This window comes from Chrysoperla carnea, chromosome 3 (assembly GCF_905475395.1).
Source record: "Chrysoperla carnea chromosome 3, inChrCarn1.1, whole genome shotgun sequence".
NCBI lineage: Eukaryota > Metazoa > Arthropoda > Insecta > Neuroptera > Chrysopidae > Chrysoperla > Chrysoperla carnea.
In genome coordinates this window covers 24,811,612-24,828,201 of record NC_058339.1, presented here as the reverse complement: position 1 = coordinate 24,828,201, position 16,590 = coordinate 24,811,612, and the positions used below count along the sequence as shown (strand labels likewise).

Here is a 16,590-nt window from a genome sequence, read left to right as displayed (position 1 = left end):
AATCACTACAAAGGTAAATAAATTATAAGGATACCTTACTTGCTGTAGATAGACATTGGCGCAATCACCATAGAAGAAATAAAAGAAAAAAGTACAAAAAACATTATACATTTAAATATTTGTTTTTGTTTAATGCATTTAATAAATATTCTGTATATGAAATATAGTTTCTTGAGCTCGGGTGAATTTTGACAACTCATTTCTCTACATTTAATAGGGATAAAATTTGAGAAGCTATTTATAAGGTCGCGTCTAAAACTTTCTATACAAATTTGCATAGCTGCTAAACTTTTCTTTCAGGGAAATTGGAAAATTTTGAATTACTTTTTACAAAATTGATAAATATCCAATTAGGACGATATTCAGAAGATACTTAAATAACAAATGTACGAAAGAACGGAATGCCGTTGTCAATATTTGTATTATAAAAATACGTATTTCGACTATCAAGTAGTCATCCTGGACAGACCGCCACCAAATTAGCAACGAATAACATACACAATAATAGTAATTTCGATTAGCTAATTAATACTGATGATGAGTAGGTATTTGGTAGTCGAAGTACGTATTTATATAATCGAAATATTTAGAAATATCCTAGACATGCCATTCATAATTTTAACGATTTTTGCGAGACTTAAACAATTGCCTTACAAATTTTCATTCTTAAGAATAAATTGGCAGTACATTGTCAGTGTGGTACTGAAGTGTGAGTGCGACCCCTGTAGTCCACATGAATTAATTCCCAGGGGGGGGGGGAAACATTAAAAAAAAGGTCTTGTTCATAGATTATAATTCAGATTCTTCGAACATGTACTGCAGCTTATGCTGGAACGATCATTATCTTCATAGATAAATGATGTGTTTTATCTACTTTTCAGATTCTGTTTATTCAATTTCCAGTTTATTTATTACCATTAAAAAACGGCTGAACTAATTCTGCTGAAACACTTTCAGTTCTTAAATACGCGATTACGCGTCGAATAAGCTCAGCCACGTGTTAATGTCATAACTGGTCCGCGAGATAATCGAGACGAAAAATCCGAACGAACATACGAACATACGCACATACGTACACACCTACACACAGACATAGCATTGAAAAGGTTTGATTCGGATATTGCAGCCTTGAAACCGCGGAATTATGTAAAACTGGAGTTTTCAAAATCGGCCCCAGTACATTAAATGTTTCTGGGAAGTAAAAAATGAATTGTCAAAATGTAACCTGGCTCAAGATCTAAAAAACAATGTGAATGTAATGAAATTTAAGCAATCTATTGCGATGCTCTGATTTAATGATTTATTATTTGATATGATGATTGTGCAAATGATGAGAATGTTTAAAGTAAAATGCAAACACAATGCAAATAATAAAAAAATTTGATTTTAATAAATGCAAAGTTTGTTTTGTTTTGTTTTGTTAATATATCGTAATCAAATATGCACATTAGATATCGTTGATGAAATGGAAAATAATGAAAAATAAAAAATAATTTAAAAACAAACGTATGGTAATGATTTGCCGTCTATGTTATTAATATTGTTATGTTATGTTATGATACTTCACTAAAATCAATTCAAACCGAAACGAATTTATTTGTATTTTGTTGAATTCGTTGTATCGTTTTTATGATATTGGTTTTATTATATATTAGCGACTCGGTCCAGATTCGAACGGGTACATAAAAGATCCATTCGCATTCTTAAGTAAGCACCATCAAGTATGCACTCGATTTATTTGGTATAGATAAGTTTTTATTTCTAAAAGTATATATAATTCTAGAATTTGTTATTTAAAAAATCTAAGAAATTATAATTAAGATGTACTATACATAAAAACTTTCTGGGAAGAATTATTTACATGATGGTGAACATCATTTCAAAACCCGTTCCGTAGTTTAGAAGGAGTTAACAGATAAACAGTCAGGCAGACAAGGCTAGCGACTTTCTTTTATACTATATTTAGATGACGAAGCACTGGTTTGAAAACAATAGCTCCCTTAATCTTGAAAGGTAAAATAAATTTAAGTTAAAGTATAGAATAATATTGTATTAAAAAGTAAAAGGGACATGTTATTAAATTTAATAACATTTTTTATTTTTTGCCTAAGTTGGTAATCCTGACCCAAGTTACTTTGCCTTAAACGATGCAACCTGTGAATTTTTTCCCAGTTGCGAAAACGAAGCACTGAAGCTCAAATATTTGTTCAGCAGGACGAATTTGAACGCGTTTTTCTACACTCGATTTGTTAGAGCGTCGAGAAATTTTATGCTCTTAATTGATTTTCGTAAATATACTAAATTCAAATTTTGCCATGGTATCAAGTCTAGTTTTACATTTTTATGGGTAATATGGCCAATTCGACATCAGGGTTATCCCCTATTGTACCAACGTATTTATGAAAAAACTAATCGAAACGAATGTTTATAAGTATAATTTGTACGTTTCTTTCCAAAAAAAGAGCTGGAAGATATAAAAAATGGAAAACGGAAAATCTATGGGTTGAATTGATTTTAGTGAAAATATTTGGAAGGTCATTTTAAAACGTTATGAAAATGAATCGATTTTTTCCAATATTTACGACTTTATTATGACCTTCTTATTTGATTAAATTTCTGAAATTATAATATTTGAATTAGAAGTATAACAATATACCTTTATTTGCCGATTTCGGCGGCTTTCCTCCTTTTTTGGTCTTACATTTTTTGGTGATTTGCCTACTTTGTTCGCAAGATGAATCACTGTTTGGTTTCAGCTTATCAATTCGTGTAATTTCACTTTGACCATTGCATTCACTCCAAGAACCACGCTCATATCGGCAAGCTGCGGGCAAAGATGTAGATCTGCTTGTTGATTGCGTCACTCCAGCATTTGCATTCGTAACATTACTCGCATTCCCAAATTTATTGCTAATTGGTTTCGATTTCTTATCATGCTTTGACCCTACATTCCCATATTACATAATGCAAATATGGCAAACAAACAAAAAGAAAAACAAAATGGAAGCATTCAAAATGAATTATGAAATATGATTAAAAAAATAACAAATTTAATGCAATCAACTATATAATTAATGATTATGATTTTTTGAATGAAAAATGAAGCGGATACTTTAAATTAGGTAGTTTATTTTTTATATTCATAATATTTCACTTATATTGAGTTGTTTTATGTAGGTTCAGTTTTCTTTTTAAGCCCTATATTTCTTGTAAAAAATAAAGCTTTTAGTCTGGGAAATTGAATGTCTTACAAGCGATGAACAAAAGTTTCCACCTAAGTAAAGTAGTTTTACTGAAATTGCACTCATTAATCGCTAAAATGTAAGAATTCATTAGAATTAAAATTTCTGTATCGTGTGACTTGAACCCGTAGAATTGAATTAGTATGAATATAAAAAATAAATTTTAATCAAATAAGCCCTTTAGCATAATCCAGTATACTTGAGGTTTAGGCTACATTTATTTGAAGGAATTAATTATAAGTTTTGACAACTGATTCTGGTTTTTTAAAATCTTTTTTTCACAATCAATTTCTTTCATACAATATTTGAGTAATTTTATAAAAACATCAATTTTGGTAGACGATATTCTCTTGTATTTCAGACCAATTTTGTTTATTTTCGTAATTCTTCGATAAATGTAACCAAACATTAAGTTGGATGAATGTATTTTTTTGGATTAAGCAGGCAGAAATGTACTTAATATACGTTTATTGATAATTTTTTTATTGTAAATTTGTTTGATCTGTACATTGCGTCTAAAACCAGCGTACACTTTTTGGAATTATTTGCAATAAATAAAAAAATTACGTAAATTTGATGAATAAAGGAGATGTTTAGAATATAAAGCAGAATGCACGTTTTTACCATATTTTAAGAGAATAGTAGAGTTACAAAATAAAAACGGATAGTCATCAACAAAAAAATCGTGGCAAATTATAAATACATCGGACCCCGTACTTAAAATGAGCACTTTTCTCAAAAGTGTTCATTACGTTTACACGACTTTGTGTTGATTTCTTACAAATAGTTCCAAAAATATCACAAACAATAATATCACAAAAAATAATGGTAAGTACTTTTTAAGAAACATTGGAAAGGTAAATCATAAAATCTATCTTAATATATATATTTCTTGTGTGTGTGTGTATGTGACTGAACTCCTCCTAGACGGCTGGACCGATTTTGATGAATGATGAAATTTTTTGTGTGAGTTCAAGGGGATTCGAGGATGTTTTAGATTTACAATTTGGTCCAGTACAACTGTTTTTGAGGGCTCCGTACCAAAAAAATGAAATTTCATTAAATGGTGGGAGCGCATATAAATCATATCACATTATGTATACTATGTGTACTATGTATTTTTAATAGTATTCAGGTATTGTCAATAGGCATTTATTAGAGCCATATGCGAGCGCAGCGAGCTCTACTATCAAAGGTCAGGCCAAAGGTCGAAGGTCAGGCCACTCCAATAAATAGGAGTTAAATTGGGGTTTAGCGGACAGGCTAAACGTAGTATAGGTATTCATGAATTGGAGTTACGTTTTTACGGGACAACGTCCGCCGGGGCCGCTAGTTTAGATATAAAAACGCATAAAAGCAGTAAAATCAGTCAATCAAAACGTTTAAAAGATAAACCAGAAAATAGGTGTAATATGATGAAAACAAGATGAAAATAATTAATTAACAATTAAATTCTACTGTAAATTTGTTATCCAATTTTACAGTAGAACTTTTTGATTCAATTATTTTTGTTTGTACAACGAATATATATATATATTCAATAAACATTGAAAATTACTTGAAAAGTAAGTTTTTGACTAAACTTGTAAGTTTATAAAAACATCAAGTATTTAGTTCTGCAATTAGATATTATTTCTCTACTTTTGAAAATTTTAATCAATAGTAACCAATTACCTAAGTTACATATCAATTCTAAGAAAATATCTTTTCATTATAAATGATGATTTATTATTTAATTGAACAATTTTTATTGATAGTTTCTGAATAGTTACGATCAAGTTTCTTCAATATTTTTTAAGTATAATATACCAGCGTACGATTTGTACCCTTTGTTGGTTTTCATTAAAAAGAAGTAGTTATTGCTGCCGGGGAAAGTTTTTAGAAAGGCTCAATAAACGGTTTCCCAAGATGGCTCACCAAAATTGGAAAAAAGGCTCGAAAACATATACTTACATACCAATCAGCAAAATATAACATATTTAAATAAACAGAGATGAATGTAGATAGAATCATTGTGCTATAAATTAATCATAGTTGAAAGAGAAACGATAATATTTTTTAAAGTTGCTTCGTAACTTGACACGTTTTTAGCGAATTTCTGAAGGAAATGGAGATATTGCTTTTGTACTGATGATGAAATTTTGTGTCTATAAACTCGCTAGCAGTCGCAAGAAAGGTTTTGGTATTTGCAAAGTCAAATTCGTTAATGAGAAAAATCGACAGATAAATAAGTAGTTGGAAGGGGGATGCGCAAAGTACAAAATTTGGAAAATTTGCAAAATAAAAAATATTTTTGTATTTTTTGATCAGTTTTAAGAAAGTACTTTTTTAATTTTTTTCTGTAGGCGATATGAAAATTCTTAAAAAATTTAAAATGCAATCAATATTCGATTTTAAGAAAAATATCTTTGAACGAATTCACTTTGCTAACGCAGTTTCTGCGGTACGAATTTATGTGTTGTTAAGGACAGCTTATTTATATGTACACGTAAGGTGAGTAAACGAGTTTATGGAAGCATGAATATATCGATTCATAAGATAACATATTATGAATTTGATTTAACAGTTACTAAGCAACAATACCATTTTCCTTATGTAACATAATTATAATGTCTTTTCATTGGCTGCATTAAGACTACCTCAAAGATGAAAAAGCTAACAAAGCGTTTATTAATTATTAATTAATTAGTTCTGTCATAAAACCAAATACCATGTACTGCGGTATTTTTTGCATACTATTAAATATTTAAACATCATTTGGAGTCATGTTGTCGTCCATTCTGGCAGTTTAAGGGCTTGTTTCAGTTGACCATTGTGTTTTAGTTTAAAATAGAACTGTTCACAGCATTAGACATCGGTTTAACATCCTTTATTTCTTTCTTATTAGCAGGAAAATAGCGCTCTCTTACTTCAGACTACAGAGAATTTTTTTTGCATTAAATTACAGGAGTTATTTTTGTATTGAAAAAAGGGATTGTTACAAAATCCTTAAAAAAATAGGCGGAGGAAGTGCCTCCATTTTAAGGAAAACCGTTTTAGGCAATATCTCCATAACCTTGCACTTCAGACCAAAAATGGTAATGGCCTTTATTGTAGATAATTAAATTACCTACCTTTTTTGTAAACTAATTTTTATTTTATCACTAACCGTTTATAGCTTATACGACTATGATGATTTACTTATTGACTATTTGATCGACATGTCTTTAAATACTTGTTTCAAGAAGAAAATGATAATAACTTTTAAATCTACAAATTTCCTAAAACATTTACTTTAAACTTTTTTTTCTAAAATTAATATTTATGAAGTTATAACGCGTTTAATATTGCATAAAGGTAGGTAAAACAAACTGAGCGATCTTTTGGCAAAAAGAAGCTATTGCATAGAAAATTACTTATTAAAATAAAAGCAACAACGCATTGGTATAGTGGTATAATATGAAACAAAATTAAGATATAATCTTTTTTAAATAATATTCACTTTTAAAGATATTAGAGAGTAGCTTTATATAACGAGGAACAAGATAAGAAATTTGTTCTAAACATAGATTGGTATGAGTATAAAGTTTACGGAAACCATATAACGTTTCGATGTTAATTATAAATATTTAAATACCTATATATAATTTTTTTATACTCATTTGTGTATGAATATAAATCAAAATGTAAAAACAAAGTTTACAAAAGTGGTTTTTTCATAAAGTTTGATATTACATTTGTACATAAAAACAAATTTTACCACTCAATCGATACATAATACATGTATTATAAAAGTGGTTGAGAAACTTCGATGGTAATAATCACTATGTTTGAGAAACTTCGAAGGTAATAATAATTGATATGTATAGACAGTGTTGATTACGCAATCGTTTGCTTTTTTACGTCAAGCCCTCACGCGTAAACAGTGATGTTTTCGAAAAAATGTTTAGACCAAAAGTTGTTTAGAAATTAAGGAACATTTTTTATATTAAAATTTTTGTTCTACCTCTAACGGTTTACTAGACCCAATTGACCTATTTTGCTCATTTACGAACTCGATCTCATTTTTTACGTCCTAAGCACGATATCTCTTTCTTTCAGCTTGATATCTCTTTTTGCGTTTGAGTTATCGTGATCACAGACGGGCAGACAGACGGACAACCGGAAATGGACTAAGTAGGTGATTTTATGAACACCTATACAATATATTTGTAAGCGTTACAAACTTGGGACTAAACTTAGTATATCTTTTGATATATATTTCACATATTTTTCATTCATATATTTTATATATACCTCTGGTATATATTTCATATATACATGGTTTAAAAAGAACTTTATATATTTATTTCTAAAACTTTTCTGTTGCCATATTGATATTTACAAAATTTCTTACGTATTTCGTTAACTTTTGTTTCGATGTAGATTGGTTTTGTTGGATTTCGTTTACTCGATATACTTCACACGCTTATGACTTTTCGGAAAAACAATACAAAAAGACCATTTTTGACGAATATTTAGTCTAATCTAGAAGTGAATTGTACAAGTGGCAACGTTGTTCAATTTACCTGCTTGCTATACTGTGTACATAACAAAACTACAATTTAGAGAACTATATTTTTTCCATTTCTAAGATATCCCGTTCACTATCTTATGGCATTAGAAATATCAGAAGTAAAATTAGACAATTTTTTTCTTATAAATTAATTTTTGATTAGTCAAAAGTTGTAAAATATACATCAATATTTTAAAAACTCCCAGTAAAAAAAAGTAAAAGGAAACAAGATCGAATCATAACATAAAGTAATAGACGTGAATACCGGATATCAGACTAAAGAATTGGAAAACTGTCTTGTAGTTTAAACACACAACATTCATGTGGTGTGGTGAAAATACTTCACTTCTCTTTCAAAAAGTTATATATTCTTACAATCAGTATACATGATTCGTGATCAAGAATTTCTATAAGCTCCAATGTTGTGTTTTATTTTTTCTTTCTAAAGAACTTCGAATATACTAACTATAACATTTACCTATGGATGGATATACCAATACCAGGTACATACCTACCTAACAGACAGTCTATAAAAACATTTTCTTCTTTAAAAACTAAGGTATAACAAATATTGGCAAATAGTAAGTTTGAATATAGAATAGATACATGAATAGAACATATTCGAAAATGATATAGAAATTCTTACTGAAGAGAAAAACTATTATCAAGTTTTCCATTTTATGTTTTTTGTTTGGTTATAAAATTTAATATTGTTTGACATGATGAAAATATTTGAAAGGTATTTTTTGATAATAATGAATAGCTTATTTTTAACTTCCCAGAGGAAGTTCATGTAATCGGGCCGCTTTTGAAAATCTTCAGTTTTACATATTTCCGCGGTTTCAAGGCCGCAATATCCTTTACAATGTGATGTCTGTGTGTGTGTGGGTGTGAACGTATTAGCGTATGTTCGTTCGGATTCTTTCGCCTCGATTATCTCGCGAACCAGCAATGACATTAACACGTGACTGGGATTATTCTACGCGTAATCGCGTATTTAAGAGCTGAAATAAAATTCAGCAGAATAAGTTGAGCTGTTTTTTAATGGTAATAAAAAAAACTGGAAAAAACTGAATGAACAGAATCTGATAAAACACATAATTTATCTATTGAGATAATGATCGTTCCAGCATAAGCTGCAGTACATGTTCGAAGAATAACCTATAAAGGCTTTTTTTAAATGTTTTTCTCCCTCTGGGAAGTAAGCCTTGTGGACTACAGGGGTCGCACTCACATGACTTCAGTACCACACTGAATATGTATTGCCATTTTATTTTATTTATAAGTTCGCCCATTTTTGAACATCTAATCGTGCCCGACTCTCAAAGAAAGAGCATGATTCCATATTTCTTTCATTCTGTCTAATCCTATAGCAAGCGCAGATTTGAGGAAGCATTTGTATGTGAAAATTATTTATATTAATGTATTTTAATTTATCAAAATTAAACGACATATTTCTCCATTAGATTTCAATAAGTATTTGTAATTGAAAGATCTAAACTATGATAATGTTCAGATTATACAGTTAACATAGAATCATAGAAAAAAACCAGAATCTATAGTCTCTATAACTGTAATAATATTCTTATTGAATGTATTTTAAACACACTTACAAGAATTTCTTTCTAAAATACGATAAAATAAGTACTTCATTTTCGAACAATACACATATATTTACGTTTTCGGTGATAGCAATTGACCTATATTATATTATATTACTATATACTTTTTTCTAGTTACTATTTTAGATGGTTTTAACTTGCCCGATGTTACAAAGTCCATCTAAATCGGTAGGTCGTTCGATAGAATTGTTGTTACTCCATTGTTATTATTATTATATTGGTTAAAGTGAAGTTAGAAGAGACGAATGAATAACATGTTAGATATACTCAATTCATTTCAAAAACTCTTTTACACTTCATTGACTAAAAATGGTCGATTTGGTTTTATGTCAGTTGTACGAGATGTAAACGTTTTATTTACTCACTGATGAAATGAGTTATTTTACTTTGAAGAAGAATCAGTCTATTATTTTTTTTTTTGTTTTAACTAAAAGGTTGGTAGCATTGATAGAAATATCTGTAAGTGTGTGTCTACATTCATTCAAAACACCATTATATGTTCGTACGTACATCAATGATGATGTTGTAAATAAGTGATTGGGAAATGTTCTGTCTGATCAAAGAAATGAACAGCTTTTTCTTTTTTGTGCAAATGTAAACCGAAAAGTATTATTTACTTTCTTTTTAAATTGAAATATGATGATTATATGTCTGTGAAATCAATTTATACACTCTAAGTTATATTAAACCGAACTGGTAATAAGTAACTAAGAATGCTGTTTTTATAAAATAATTTGAGATTTTATTGGCTAAAGTTTTTATCAAGAATAGATTTTGAGGAGTAAACCACATATAGAATAGTACTTGGAATTCATATCGATTAACTTTGATATTTTGTTAATGTTTGGAAAGTTATTATTATTTATCATAATGAGTGGAATTCTCATCTGATTCGGTTTTAACTATTTTCAACGTATCCAAATACTGAACACTACAATAATTATAAGGTTCACTCGGACATTATTGCTAGATTCCGCACTATAGCCCTGTAATGAAGCAATTCTTGTCCCAACATCATCTTGGAACTTATAATTAAATGACATAAAAAAGATAACTTCTGTTAATTGATTTACAAAAGTTGTGAATGATATAAAATGGTTATATGTTTATGATTTTTGTTTATTTATCTATATATCACTAGCTGTAAACTATCCGCTTCGCTGGGCAACTTCAATTTTAAAGATTATAGTGTTATAACCTTCACTTCAGATGCCGTCACTCACTTCATTACTTATCCTCCTTTTGTTCATAATTTATTCGGTTTTACTATTTTGAAAACAGTCCATGTTACTTACTCGCTGATAAAGCTTTCTACACGTGAAATAATTTTTAAAATTTGTTAAGTACGTAGTACCTACACCTATATCTTGAAGCCTGCGGCCTAGTTCATATAATATATTGTTTCACCTTTCTAAATGAACAATTTTTCGTTATTGCGTTAATTTCAGTTTCAAATTTTGTTATGACTTCGTAATTCTCTGTACTATTGAAGTCCTAGTCAGTATTTACGTTACTAGTTTTTGTCGTCACTGAGGTATAGGAAAACGTATCTTATCGATAGCGATATGGTTCTGCTTATCGATTTTTCAAGTATTTTTAAGTAAACAAAATATAGATGATAACGAAAAATATTTTATAGACATTTTAATGTTTTGTTTGAGGTAAGTTCATTTTATATTGATCTAGAATGTATTATCAGAATGGAATGGGAAACGGAAATATATATGTATAGTCATTTTTAAGTAATTTTACACCTTTTTTGTTATTAGAAAATCTGTTTTATATCAATTCGTAAAAGATTCGTTTTATGTTCTTTGTTTAAGCTTTTTACAGTTTTGAAAAATCCGATGTGTTACAATTATCATACGACGCAATCAATGCATTTTTGTACATTTCTTTTTTCAAAGTGTTCGTTATCATTTTAAATCCAAATAAATATTTGTCAGCATTTTATACAAAAAAAAAAAAAAAAAAATTTATTTATAGTGATTCGATTAAGGTTTTTGGTGGATGAAAATCAATTTTGACGTATATTCTAACGTTTTTGAAGAACGCCATATTTTATAGCTTTCGCGAACTTCTTTTATCGCTCGTCGATAACCTTGTTTCGTAATTTTTAGTGATATTGAAAAATTTGTATGTTAACATACATTAGAAGGAAAAATACCTTCTAAACCATAATGCTTTAGCGAAAGGAATAAAAAGCAGTCAATATTTATTTTCAGAATTAAAGGTATAAAAATTTTTGTCATATCCGTATCTCCCAAATTAGGCCTCAGATTCAAATTTGGAAAAGAGATTTTTTGTTGCTCTTAATAAGCTTATTTTGGTAAGCTCGATTTCTACAGTCAATAACAGAACACCATGTATAGACAGGAATGTATCCATACATAGGTTAGTTATTAAATTTATTGTTTTTGACCATTTGAAATTATGAATAAAACAATATGTGATATTATGTTCAATAATCAAATTTTGAAACTAATGTATATACATTTAACAATTGTATCAAACAAAATGAAATCCAATTAAATCAGTAAAATATTTCCTGTGTACAGACAAACAAAAACGACATTGATTTCAAATGTAACCAATGCTTAAAACTAACTATAAGTCTGATTGGTCTGTGCAATGACATAAACACATACATATCTCATCAAATCAAATTGAATAGCGTATTTAATTTAAAATTATCATCTATTATATATGTATACAATCGTTTACTGTTCAACGAATGAAATTGTCTAAATAATTAAAATTGCATGATTAAATATTATTTGGAACTTTAAGGAGTTTCGAGACCAAACTTAAAGCTTTATAAAAGTATGTTAAAAACAAAAAGAAAACCGACTAAAAAAGAAAAACTTTTCCAAAACAAATTAATATGCTCTAAAAAGTTAAAAAATAACGATAATATAATGAAGTTAAAATTATTGTTATTTTTGGAGTCGGAGTCAGCCAAGGAAACAACTCTGACAGAACAGTTTGCTTCTCTAGTTTGGCTGACACTCCAAAAATAAAAATAATTTTAACTACATTATATTATCGTTATTTTTAACTTTTTTGTGAATATTAATTTGTTTTAGGAAAGTTTTTCTTTTGAAGTCGGTTTTATTTTTGTTAAAAGTTTTTTTTATTTTGTTATTTTTAGTGAATCTGAAGTACACTAACTAATTTGTCAATAAAAAAAGAATTATCGAAATTGGTTGGCGTGATATTGCGTTATTCGTCCTCTTATCGTGCATAATTAATGCAAATTTAAGACTTTTATAGTTTTCTAATAAATGCCGTTTTCAAAACTGGACCAAAATAAAATGAGACCACACGGAAAGCACCAGCTTTCAAATAGATCAAATAGAAGAATCATTAAAATCGGTTATATCTATGGTTCGGATAGTACGGAACCCTTTGTGGGCGAATACAATTCACACTTGACCAAATTATTTAATTTAGTATTTTAATATTTAAAAGTTAAAAGCCTGTCTAACATACAAACTTTCTCTGATCCCCTAGATAGATAAATAGCCTCGAAATGTCTTAGTGAATCGAAGATCGAATAAAAGGCATATCTTATTTTAACATCCTTCATCATTTCAGTTTTCAATCACTTCCATGTATACCAGGAACTATATAGAGATGCTTTTTAACGATGAAAATATGATTTCCCTTAACGTAACACTCAAAATACAATCTTCAATTTTCTTTATTAACAAATTGAAATTTATTAAATTAATCTTTTAAAAGAGAAATCAAAATAAATATAAAATTTTCCTTGGTTATGAACTCTTTAACATATTAACTTTGGGTTATTAGTCGTTGGGTATCTTGTGTTTTAATAAATAATCAATCGTTACACATCAACTACGATTTATTTAAACGAGATTAAAATAATAATACAGTTATTAATTTTAATGAAACATGACATAATAATAATATTTGAGCTAAAAGTGTTATTATTTTAAGCAAAGTTGTTTTAAAACAGATATAACCAACTGCTAACATACATTTACATTTTAGTTTAATGTTTAGAATCACATACAAAATAAATATTAATACAATCTTGGATAATGGGTTAAGAGTACAGAAATTATATAATAAAAATTAGCAAATTCTACAGATTTGAGAGGGCTCGCGAGGTTTCTTTATACTACCTAGCAATAATTCGCAATTTTAAAGTTGTTTTCTTAATTAATTAAACTCCACGTATAGTTAATTACTCGTTATTTATTTATGCTTGACCAAAAAATGACAAGCGATTTTGTATGTAAACATTGTATCGATATTAGCTCTGTAGTTTTCTAACAAATGGCGTAAGTTATAACAGTCAAGATTGAATATTATACATAGAGAACGCCATAGCCCAAAATTTGCGATATGATGAATAAGAGAAAAGACTGCAAGTTAGTTCCTATATGTCCTTGGCTAATCTATATGTCATTGACTAGATATTGTTTGTATTACATAAAATCTCTATGCATCATATGATTATGACATATGACTATGACAAGGACAAATAGGAACTATCTGGCAGTTTTCTCTCTCATTCATCATATTACATCACCTTACAGGCTAGTGTATCCCTCGCGTTATCTATGTATAATATTCTATGCAGTCTAGTTGACAAAGCATTACACATACCTTATTTTTTCTACACTTTATTCGACAAAGCCAGGAACTAGGTCGTTTTCTTAGGACATTCGTCTGTGTCCATGACTGTGATATACAATTATCGATAAACTTTAAGCATATTTTTTTCCGATTGAATGCAATAATAACATATTTTTAAATCGCATTTCTTCCGAAAGTCATTAAATAAACCGGAAGAACTAGGTCGAATCTGATGTCAGAACATGATGTCCCCCATAAAACTCTGCAACATTTAAGTTACTTTTTGATTGATTAACTACAAAACGAAATATTTAGGCGTATAGACTAAAATGACCCACTTTATATATCCCATGTATGCCATCACGGTTGTATCCTATATATTTGTCTACTGGATATATCAATTGGTTTTTTATCGGTTCGGACTGTATTCTAAGGAACTATAACAGCATAATATGAACTGTAATAAATTTTTTAATAGCATAATGAAATTCAAAAAATTAATAATATTCATTTCTTACATGTAATTTAAGTTAAATTATTTAAATAGAACCACCGGATGTGTTTTTTAAGTGTTTGGTTTACTTATGCTGAAGTTATTTATTTTAAACTAACATAAATTATATTGTTTACATCATATTTAAAATTTAAAATAAATATTTTTTAATAAAACTTTTTATTTATTTTAAATTTTAGAAATATTTAAGAGTAGTTCATGCAAAATAAAATATTCATAATAAAGTTCCGAAGAGTAAAGTTGCAGACCAATTATACTATCTAAATATTTTAGACAGAAAAGTTATTTCTTTAGATAAGTAATTATCCCAGTAAAATACTCTTTACAACTTAATTAATCAAAAAAACTTGTCTTTTTGGAATTTATCGGTGAATGTTTGCACATTCACAGTTTTTTTAGTTTCTCGAGAAATTGATCAAAATCTCCAGCTTTTAAAATTACATATTTTTGTACGAATTTCATCCTAATATGGCAGATTCTATCTTATCATTCTTCTAGCCTGTTTTTCCTGCCCACGAGAGATCTTACTTATTCCTTTATCAAATTGATTTACCCTTTATTTTCAAGCTGGTCGTGCTGGCTTACGACGAAAAATAGACTCACGGTCTAAAAATGTACCACTGAGAAAAAAATAAGTAAGACCAATAATATTCAGATTTAATTTTGTTCAGTATGCATATCTATAATGCAACTGTCTATGTACAATAAAACGAAAGTATTTTGTTGCACTTATACATTATTTTTTTTAACCTACTTTTAGCCACAGGTACCGCAGTACAGAATTCCATACGGGTAGAGGTAGTCCTTTCAAAAGAAATAAAAAGCTTTCGGCGTCGTTTTTGCAAACGTAAATATTGCAATAGTTAGATATACGATCTCAAACTCAAGGCACTAGCACTGGTACTGAAAGACACTTATAATATACTCAAAAATTACATATTTACTACCGAATAAAAAGAATATTTAAAAAAATACGTGAATTTTCATACGAATCTTAATTCATATTTATGTAAAATTTATGTATTTGTTATACATAACATAAGCAAATTTATGTCAAATAATTACACAAAAACATTTTAATTTTAATTGTTTACATAGTTAATTTTATGTTATTACCACCCCTGTATGTAAGTGTATATAGAACACATATACATATAAATACATAAAGATTCCTTAATATTACTTACCCCCTATTTACTCACATAACACCATATTTATCACGACATGTACAAATAAAATGTAATGGGTGTCCTGGAAAATCTACCTGATGATGTTAATGCTTGCAATATACAGAGCTAGATGTTAACGGCCTCAGTATCCGAAATTATGAATACTAGGTGGATCAGAAAAGTATCCGATTTTGAAAAAACAATTGTTAAATGAAATCCTATCAATATTTTCAAATAATACGAGGGCTACCACTATTAGGTACTATTTGGTCTATTTATTGTCGTGATAGTCGAAGTATATCGTGATTTCTGGATTCAATTATAATATTTCTTTCGGTAGTATTACATTTTCTTTTATTTGAAGTTGGACTAAGTCTAAATTAATTCTGAAAATATGAAGGGGAGATGAATGTGATAGATCTAGTTCTAATTGGATTCCGATGACGTTATAAAGTTGAGAAAATTCGATTTTTTTGATAACACAATCAAATTTGATCCGACCTTATTGGAATTTTTTTCGAAACCCACTTTTTTTGGGTCATTTTTTTCAGCGGTAATTTCAGTTTTTCGCTAGCTATCACTTATGTGCTTAATTCCGGGACCCAGACTCTACATTCTTGTAACCAATTAGAGCTAGGTTAATTTTGTTCACAAATTTGAAAAGAATGACCCAAAAGTACAATTACATACTTGGTTTATCAAAATTGGAGACAATTTGGCTGTGATAGTGAAAAATTATATTTTTTGGGTTCCGATGACGTCACAAAGTTGAAAAATTCGATTTTTTTGATAACACAATCAAATTTGATCCAACCTTATTGGAATTTTTTTCGAAACCCACTATTTTTGGGTCATTCTTTTCAGCTGTAATTTCAGTTTTTCGCTAGCTATCACTTATATG

The 16,590-nt window shown here is 28.7% G+C and overlaps 1 protein-coding gene across 6 annotated transcripts in view; it reads right to left on the bottom strand.

The window, feature by feature from the left end:
• The window catches only part of LOC123294994, a 203,696-nt gene that overhangs the window by 4,372 nt on the left and 182,734 nt on the right, over window positions 1-16,590 (bottom strand). For 2 of the 6 annotated variants that reach the window (XM_044876183.1, XM_044876184.1), the window contains exons 4-5: window positions 2,657-2,944; window positions 35-42 (exon numbers count right to left, since the gene is read on the bottom strand). In XM_044876183.1, coding sequence (XP_044732118.1) covers window positions 35-42; window positions 2,657-2,944 — 296 coding nt within the window. The remainder of the gene's footprint in view (window positions 1-34; window positions 43-2,656; window positions 2,945-16,590) is intronic. The other 4 variants (XM_044876187.1, XM_044876188.1, XM_044876185.1 and 1 more) reach the window with 3 other exon arrangements.